The 10,000-nt window shown below is 38.2% G+C and overlaps 1 protein-coding gene across 1 annotated transcript in view; it reads left to right on the top strand.

Annotated features, from left to right (window-relative positions):
• Positions 1-10,000, top strand: part of LOC138047143 (uncharacterized) — a 17,153-nt gene that overhangs the window by 4,834 nt on the left and 2,319 nt on the right. Inside the window, exons 2-4 of the mRNA XM_068893871.1 lie at positions 1,394-1,450; positions 4,746-4,923; positions 7,929-8,062. Coding sequence (XP_068749972.1) covers positions 1,394-1,450; positions 4,746-4,923; positions 7,929-8,062 — 369 coding nt within the window. The remainder of the gene's footprint in view (positions 1-1,393; positions 1,451-4,745; positions 4,924-7,928; positions 8,063-10,000) is intronic.

The following is a 10,000-nucleotide window of genomic DNA, read 5'->3' as shown; positions in this document are numbered from 1 at the left end:
AATTTTAGAAAGTATGACAAAAAGTTATGTAGTAGAATTTAAGATACATCGCAAAAAGGTGTTTTACAGTTTACAGAGAATTGTACTAGATAATTGTGCCACCGTGAATGATACGTGCATGCAAAAAATCAAGGTAGGTCACCAAGTGAAATTTCAAGATAAAGGCAATATTTTTTCCGCAGGTTTTATTTCTGGTTTGCATGATTTTACGCCGTATTTTCACTTCTGCTATGTTGTGCACGCTAGTTTTGATAGAAATTTGATTCATTCAGCTGACGCATGTTTCTTACTTATGGTGTGTGTAGGTTACATGTGCGCACAGCCAAAAACCCTTTCAAGCCTCCTTAAGGACGGTGCCTACTATTGTTATCGCGCATATATTCTGCGCATCTCCAGATACTCGGGTTTCCTATCGGTGATGCTTACCAATACAGTGATATTTTTGCACGTTTTAAAACTATAATCCGGAGAAAGTAGATCTTAGTAAATACTCTTGATATCCAAAAAAAAAAACGGGTAAACTGAATATGTATTTTATACGGCGAAAACAGGCCCTACATTGTAACATATTTTTAGGGATTGAAGTTGGTTTGTTGTGTGCTGACCAGACTGTCACCATGGTGCTGATACACTGACGACCAGTCCTTTAACACAGCCAAACCCCTTTATCTCGTAATAAAACTGAAATGTCTTAAACAAAAAGGAAAAATCTTTTAGGACAGCAAAGTTTTTGATACAAATTAAAGATTCAAGCGTTAAGAGGCATTTTTAGTTTCAATTTTACAGTTCTGCCTTCATAACTCATACAGATTTCTCTTAATTGTGCAAGTACAAAACACAGGTCACAGGTCCAGGTCAACGTTCATTCATCCATTAAAGCTAACGTTAGTCCTAATTAGGCCTCAACAAGAGTTTTTAGGCCTGTGATGTTAGCATTAATTTGTAAATGGTGAGGGTTGTTTTTGTATAATTAGTTGGTAAAAGAATGACCCGGACCTTTGACCTGTGTTTTGTACCAGCTCATTTCTCTTTGCCAGTTCAATCTCACATGTTCTTTTTGCGTGCAAATGGAAATCTAAACTAAGGTTGCGGTGAAATTAACTTCAGGGAAGGTCAGGTCTAACTGGAGTGTATAAATTATAATTGAGCCAAAGGTTTGTCTTCATGTTGACATAGTCAAATGAAAGATATGGATGCACCTATAGGCTATACACTCCCCCTGGGTACAAAAATACTGACATCGCATAAACACCTATTACCCTTCTTTACGGGGGCAAAAGCTATATATATATATAAAGTTTTGATTTTTTCTTTACTGATCACTTGCACGTTGTTTGCTTCCTCTATATGTTTCATTAATTGCTAAATTTCGGAAATGACTTCTTCTTTGCAGCAAATAATTATTGGCATCTTGGGAATTGTGACATGGCTGAAGCTCAACAAAATGGCGGTGAGTTAAAAAGTTTTAATACAGCAATAAAGTTACAATGAAAGCTTGATTGCACAACAAAGCTAGTAAGCTGAGTTTTTCGTAACTGTTTGCTTGCAACTGGAACTGTTTGGATTTCTGTTGATTTTGTCGTTACCACCACACTTTTTAAAGACTTTCAACTCTTTTCAAAATTTCGAATGGAACCACTCTCCAAGGGTGCGAAAAGAAATTTTCTTTTGCAGTCTGTCAATCAAAAACTTTAAGTAGATTTTCATGTGAGGATTTTAGCCATGAAAGAGGCAACTGAGTTTTACTAAAATTTGGTTTTATCAACGGAGTTGATAATGTAAATTGGCCACCGTACAGAGATTCTAAAAGCTGACGTTTCGAGCGTTAGCCCTTCGTCAGATTCGGATTCGCTCTGACGAAGGGCTAACGCTCGAAACGTCAGCTTTTAGAATCTCTGTACGGTGGCCAATTTACATTATCAACTCCGTTGATAAAACCAAATTTTTGTATACTACTTCCCCACCGACGCAGCATCACAGTTTCTTTAGAAACTACCCCTTCATTCATGAGTTTTACCGGTACTAATGTGCGAGCCAGCAAGCCATGCGAGCCATGAATGCGAGTCAACATGCGAATCACACAGTTATTGAAAGCTAACTGTTTTAAAATTGGTGCTTAGACTTAATAACTGTTTATCAAGTTGAACGCTATTTGAAATGGGTGCTTAGACTTAAATGCAAAATTCGCATGGCTCGCTGGCTCGCACATAAGGCAGACCCGAGGCAACTGGGAGGCAAACAGAACAAAAAAAAAATTTTCATTTGAAATGGGCACACTTTGAAGAAACTATATCAAGCTATAATTTCGAATTTTTTCTGGGGTATCTTACACCTAGAGAAAAACCTCTCGGAGGAGAGAAGAAAATCAACTCACCTAATGTTGTAGTTGAATCAAAAAATCTAAAACCATTGGGCCACGTTGGTGGAGAGTGAGTCTTTTCCCCACTGCAAAAGTTTTTTTCATGTTTTAGCGACGACAGCCTCAATGAAAACGTCACATCAAAATAATAGACGTTTGTGCAGTTGAGATTTTAATTACTGCATGCTGACTGGTTGGACCAGTCTGTTGAGCATCGGACTACTGTGCAGGATTTCGCAGGTTCAATGCCATCCGAACCAACATCGGGGTCTGTAAGCCATAATTTGACTCCCAGGGGCTCCCCATTGACAAGTAAAACTGTCTGGCGTTAGACAGAGTAAAACACAAAGCATGGCCGTTTTAGTCCAGCTTGGGAGACAATTTAAAGGGTTAACTTGTGCCCCTGTGACCAAAAAATTCAATTCTTATTTTTCTTTGGATTTCAAAACTTATTGTTAACCAAACACTTAAAGGGACCAAAGCTTTAAGCCTTGATTTTAAAAAGACACCTGTTAATTTTAACAGGAATTTTCCTATTTAATGGTCTGCCATTACTAACTTTAAGTTCCTGAGAGAGCTGGTTTGAGGAGAAAATGACATCAAAGGCTCACTAGTCTAAGAATGCAATGCATGTACACATACGCTGCAGAATTACTATGCAGCACAGGAATTTTGGGCTTTCAGACTTTTAAACTCGCATTTTGCATTTATAATAACTGCATTCACAAACTGAAATTTTAAGCTAGCGAGCCTTTGACGTCACCTTTCCCTGGATCCAACCCTTTGAGGTTCAAGCAGTTGGTCAGTGTTGACCACGAGTAATGGCGCGTCATGAAATCCAAAACTTACACTCAAAGTAAACGCCTTTGGATAAAAACCAAAGCTCAAAATGTTGCCAGTCAGGTGTTGAGCAAACACACTTTCAAAATCTGAAGGAAAAAAGGAGGTGATTTTTTTTGTCACAGGGGCACTTAAAATAACTAAGGAGAAAGTGATGCCTTCATGATGACATCTGCAAATGGTTAGACATTCTAGTCTTCTCGGATATGGATGATAAACCATAGGTCACATCTGGCAACACTTGTTGATTTAATAATTCTGTGGGACATTAAAGGCCCAACTTCAACTGACAGGCATTGCGTGCCATGGAACAATTTTCAAAATTTTATGAAAATCCCACCAAAGCTGAAATTCATCCAATCAGATGGCTGCGATAAGGAATGCCAATTTCCATAACAAAAACACAGATGGTCAAAAAGCCTGTCAGTTGAATGTGGGCCTTTATTAATTTAATTAAAATATCCCACACACTCCCCGTGAACTGAAGAGTATGGCATGGAATTCCCAGTGTTGTGGTCAGGCACCCCATCAGTGGTGCCTGTACATGATGATGTCTGATCTCATGCACCCATATATTCAATTTGATTACTTGTAAACACATTTAAATAGAGCGGTTGTCAGTGTCGAACGTAATTAGCGAATTACTTTAATTGGTTTTGCATTACTTCACTCAGTGATGCAGGTTCAAAGTTCTCATGCCACTTTTTCAACCAATCAGAAGTGAAACCAAAACCAATTGTGGCTCTCGTGTGCACATTTTCCCACGCTTTGTGTCGGCTATGTGTAATTGCCTTGAGTTTCGATTGATCAAAGTAATTACTTTGATTTTAGTTTTACGACACTCATTTGAAAACCGCTCTATGTACAAAATGAAAAAAAAAAAAAAAAAAATCAGACATTTAACAGACAAAAAGTTGGGAAAACTAAAAAGTATCTCTCAGCAAATTAAGAAGAATCATTAGTTAATTCGCAGATAGATGTTTTTTTTTAGTTTTCCCAAAAATTATTTGTTAGATTTGTTTTTGTTTTTTTGTTTTTTTTCTCATTGACAATTCATTTGTAGTCAGAACTGTTTTAATTGCAAATTTCTGCTAAATCTAATGATGGGTTTGTGAGAAATTTGGTATAACAGCCAACAGCTGTTGGTTACAAAGTTTTGAGGGAATGTGCATGCATGTGCAGCATTTTGGTTTCACTTCGAAATTAAAGCACCTTGACGTTTACGTAACAGAAGAAAATTTACAACCGCATCTCCAAGATGATCACAACAAGGAGAAAAATCGTTTTCACTGTGCTTGCTATATTTGTTTTATTTTTCAAAATCCGGGCCCGAGCCTTTAGTAAATACTGTAACTGACCACGGAAAAACTATGTTCAGCCACCTTAATTGGCGAAGCATCCTTTGACCGCTTTTTGCAGAAACTTTCTAGAAGTAAAAGATGCATAAAAAACAAGATTCACTTATAATCTTGTGCAGACATCTTCCACAAAAATTAAATCAATATCACTGAAACTATCGCTAACTTTCCAAAATCTTTATTCGCAGTTTGTCTTTTTTTTGGTGTTCAACATTCTCTGGTTGATCATTCTCATCATCCAAGTCGTTATTGCCCTGATTGCTTGGTTGATCTGGTATGTCATACGCAAAGTGGTGGAAACCAATTGTTTTGATAGTGCAAACAGTGGCTGTGTGTGCAATGCGGAGGAGCCACTGCCTATTGGAGGTAAGACATTGACTCAATTCATTTAAACCAAGCCAAGCTGCATGCCTAGGTTTCCATTTGTTTCAATGGTCCACACAGACAGCATGCAATACAATACAATACATACTTAATTGACCACTCCTCATAGGGGCTTTTCAGGGCCAATGAAACACAACGAAACAACAGAACAGAACAATAACAACAACTGTTAAGAACCCCAAGTGGCCAGAGGCAAACCAGTTGGCTATTTACAAGTGCAGCTGGGAAGTTGAACCAGGGACTACCTATAACCTGCTGCGATCAAGCATACTTTTCTTGAGACAGGGCGCTAAAAAGTATGCCTGATACAATTTCTTAACGAGTCGTCTGCCGCCCACCTGTCAAGAGTGATGTTATCATGTGTCATGCTATAAATGTGAGCCAATCAGATTTTACTGGAAATTACCTGCACGTTGCGATTTAAGTAAAGACGCGACAAAAACAAATTATAGCACTCTGGCTTTGATGTCTGCAATCAAAGCTATTTCTGCAAATCCTGCTTGACAGTTGGTGCGGTTTCTCTGTTCAAACCATCAAGGAACAAAGAGATATTCGAGTTTTTAAAATATGCAAATTAGCCAAACGATGACGTCATACACTCAACCAAATTTTGTTCTAATATGATGAAAAGAGATATCTCAGCCAATTTGTATCAGAATTTTTTTATTTTTTGCAGTAAGATTCTACTAAATGTTCTCCACAATATGAGCTTTACAGTTCTGTTGCCATGGCATCATACTGGGTTCCAGACCTCCCCCATATTAAAAGGTTTTCTGGCCATCTTTGGCGTTCCATTTTGATACTTGCTAACAGCACTTCATATGCATGATCCAGCAAGCATATAAATATGTTCGCTCGAGTTTGTGTCCTTGTTTAAGATTTTTCAAGCTGAAAATCACTAACATATTGAAATCAAGTGGGTGGGGACTCGAAAAGAGTGAGTTGCCATGGGAACATAATTTTTTATAGCCATGCATAGGTGTGTTTCCTGTAGATTTATTAGACTACCAAGTTTCAATGGTCCGCTCTGCAAATTGGCCAAGGTAGCTCTATTTATATTCTCAATATAATACTGGGTTGAGTGTATGAGGTCATCAGTCATCTCATTTGCATATTTTACCCATTTTTCAAACTTAAATATCTCCGGAACTAATGAAGATATTTGCAAACAATAAATGGCGTTTTTGTTCTTTCATGGAATTCTATGTGATACACTCAAAAAATCAAGGGGTAGAAATTTGATCATAGTACCACTTTAACCAATTTACAAGAAGTATGATTTGCAATTCTGTAACCAATGATGAGTAGCATGATCACGGTACCCATTTCTGTAACATACCTAAAAATTGTGAAATTGTGTTTATTGGGGTGAAAATCACTTCTTTTGGCTTATTTCACATCCAGACTTACATATCTTTCTAATTGTTCGGAAAATATTAATGTTTGGTCTGTTAAAACTGAATTTTTGATTTACCCATGACCCCTTGCAGGCGTGGTCTTTCATACAGATAGTCAATTTTGAGGCAAATAAAAAGTAAAAACAGAAAGCTTTCACTACATGGAGGATAGCATCCCCTCATTTAGTTCTATTGACACCCTAAACGCTGGCTTTCTGCTCCACTTTTTTGCTCCACTTTACAATTTGAGGTCAGAGCAGATGTCCCTCTCAATTTCCTGAAAATTGCCCCTGAAAAGACATTGTGGACTTCCCAATAATATCCATAGAGGAAAGGTTACCAAGCCTTGTGAAGCACATGGAAATCATGGCTTCTTTGCGAAGTAGATTTGTGATGTTCACTGGTACTCAAGACTAGGTTCAATATGGCCCGGCATGTTAAAAAAAACGTAGCGACTCAGTCAAAGGCTAATATTTTCGCGACCCTGAAAGCTACGATGACGAAACTGTGGAAATAGCTAGTGGAACTTGTGAGCATTCAGAAAATGCTTGGTTGGAACCCACTTACGCCTTGGTTGGAGCAGGAGCAACATTGAAAGAAGTGGTCTCGAAAAATATTATTGCGTAATTGCGGAACAGAAAAAGCGTAGCGACTGTTTTGAGGAGTGATTTCTCCATTCGTAGTGGATCCCTCAAACTAATTTTTCTGTATGTTAAAGCACAAGGTATGAGCATTTAGTTGAGATGGTTTTGAAGCCACAAATATCAATTGAAGACTTGTTTCAAACTTTTACCTAGTGAGCGCCAGAATTCCAAAACACAGCGTTACAGTAAGGAAACTACGGAATTTTGAATCTTTTTAATGTGTTTTAATAAACTTGAACTGTTTTAATTTGGCTCATATGTAGTATTTACTGCGTGTTATCACTGGTTATTGTCCGTTAATCCACATAATTGTTCTCTCTTATGAAAAATGGTTTTGAAGACTTTCAATTTGAAAATTGTGTTACGCGTTACACTCAAAATTTTCCTATTTTTCTATCCTTTTCCTTTGTTTTCTCAAGAAAGGAAAGTCGCTTACCCTTTTTAAAACCTGTATTCTAATCAAGTAGGATAACATTAGCATTCAGCAAAAATTTAGCTTCATTGAAGACGTTAAACTGAATAAATTAGGAAATGTTTCTGAGTCACCCCAAGTGGGTACGGTGATTGTGCTACACATCAATGGGATCGAGGCTCCAAGAGCTCTATTGTTTTTTGGCCAATCAGAGTAAAGTCCAGATTCTGGACTACGAGAAATTTGTATCAGGCGTACCTTTTCCCACCATGTCCAAGGAAAAGTACGCCTGATCGCAGGTTAGGGACTACCAGGAACAAATTCAACGAGTGGTCAGAGCGGGTCTTGAACCCGGGATCTCCAGATCTCAGGGCAAGGGCCCTAACCACTGGTTGCATGTTGTGCAATACTGTCACCACCCATATCCCTTTTCATTGTATCCAAGACAGTTATTCAGAGACACATTTGGCCACTGAATACCATTTAAAATTTTATAAGCTCAGCTGGCCGCTTACAGCACCTTCTTCTCCACAGTGAGCAGCTGCAGCGATATCAAGACCATTGAGTCGTGCGTCATTGCCATTGTGATCACCAGTGGTATAGCAGTCATTCTAACCTTTGCTGGTTCCATCATTGGATGCATGGGAGTCTGTTGCGGCAAACCACAGGTAAGTCCAGTTTCGAATATCACACTGCAACTATAACGCCGGGTGACATTCACCAACTGGTTACTCATCGCTTCCATGATTGTCATGGAACTGTTGATGTTGTCTAGGGTAGTCATCCATTACTATTTGGTATATCTTTCAGTCTATGTATGATTCATTAACTATCAGATTCAGGGGACTCAGTAACTTCATCTGCAAGCAGGTGGCGATGGTGGACTAATGGTGGCTGTGATTGCAGTACAATCCCAACCGCATACGCATCTGCTTGTTGTCTAAACAGAGGTTCTGTAGGCAGCGGAAAATGGCCTGTAAATGACTTTTATTGAAGCCCCTGAGATTGTAACTTGAAGTTTTAGTAGTAGTAGTAGTAGTAGTAGTAGTAGTAGTAATAGTAGTGATAATAATAATAATAATAATAATAATAATAATAATAATAATAATAGTAATATTAATAATAATTTTTGCGTTTCTTTGGACCATCAACCTGCAAGGAAATGGTAGTCACTCTGCAGGTGTAAACATTGTTTAACTTCGGCCCAGACTTGGGGCTTATAGACCAAACATGTTCTGGAGGATTAGGGTGGCTGGTCCCAATGACTGCTGTTGCCTTCATTCCTCCCATTTAATAAGCTGTACAGGTGTGGCAAGACATTCCTGACTATATGTCTGATATCTGTCAGATAGAATAGAGTCTGTACAAAAAAGGGCACTTAAAATCATATATCCTAACACTTCATATAGTCAAGTACTGTCGTTAGCCAGTGAGACTGCACTTTCAATAGACGCAAGTTTCCATGTCATAAATTTATGGCAGAGATGATGGACACCCATGACCTTCCATTATCATGCTTGGTGTCCACTGCTGTACAAACAACTAATCCGTATAATCTTAGACAGAGTTAACTGAATAGAGTGTACTGTGAAGTGCTCGATTTCTATCCCGAATGAACCATGTGAGCGTTAGCCCTACTGATGGAAATGGGCCCATTTCCATCAGTAGGGCTAACGCTCACATGGTTCATATGAGAAAGAAATCGAGCACTTCACATTACACTCTATTCAGTTAACTCTGTTTAAAATATAAGTGCTACACGGCCAACGTTTGAATAAACGTAACCTGTCCTTGTACGTATAATCTTAGACCTTCTTCTTCTTCTTCTTCTCGACCATTTTTTACTTTTAAATATGTCATTTAGGTATCCGTCCATTTAAGTAGTGTAATTAATACATAGCTTTGATATACCACTACTGTTAGTTTTAACCACTAACCCCTTGTTAATTCAGGTATCTGCACGAGTATCAAGTATTTATGAGTCAATGAGTTAGTGCAGTTACCCTAACTCATAAAATGAAAGCTAAAATTTCAGAGAGTGCTTAGGCCTAATCATTGAAACTAGGGCTTAATTAGGCGTAATCAATAAATTATTGCTATATTGACTGAGTCTCATTGACTCATTACTCTTGAGTCATTGACTCATTGACCATTTGACTCATAATTAAATCACGGGACCTCTATCTGCAAGGGAGTGGAATAAACGCTATTTATTTATTTATTTATTTATTTATTTATTTATTTATTTATTTATTTATCTGGACTTTAATTCTTCCCAGCCTTTCTGCCTTCTCCAATCACACCAACAACCTTGTCACCTTTTCCTTGTCAAACCTTCACAGCCATTGGTCCCTCCCTACCTAGCCCAATGCCCCAATGTAGCTTTTAAAAAAGCTCATTCCTTGTCTAGGCTCAGCCGTCCCTCCAGACCTAGCCTCTTCTGACAGCACTTGCTGACATGCTGGAAAAGTCTTGAGAAACGCCATTAAAGCAATTCAACAGTAACTTGCCTTTTGTTTCCGCTCATCGGCATAAAAGTAATTCTTATTGCAGACAGCAAGAATTCTTCCAAAAGTACTCAAAATTTAAGAGGACTATTCCAACTT

This window comes from Montipora capricornis, chromosome 4 (assembly GCF_036669925.1).
Source record: "Montipora capricornis isolate CH-2021 chromosome 4, ASM3666992v2, whole genome shotgun sequence".
In the NCBI taxonomy this organism is placed as follows: Eukaryota; Metazoa; Cnidaria; class Anthozoa; order Scleractinia; family Acroporidae; genus Montipora; species Montipora capricornis.
This window is presented reverse-complemented; position numbering and strand designations above follow the sequence as displayed.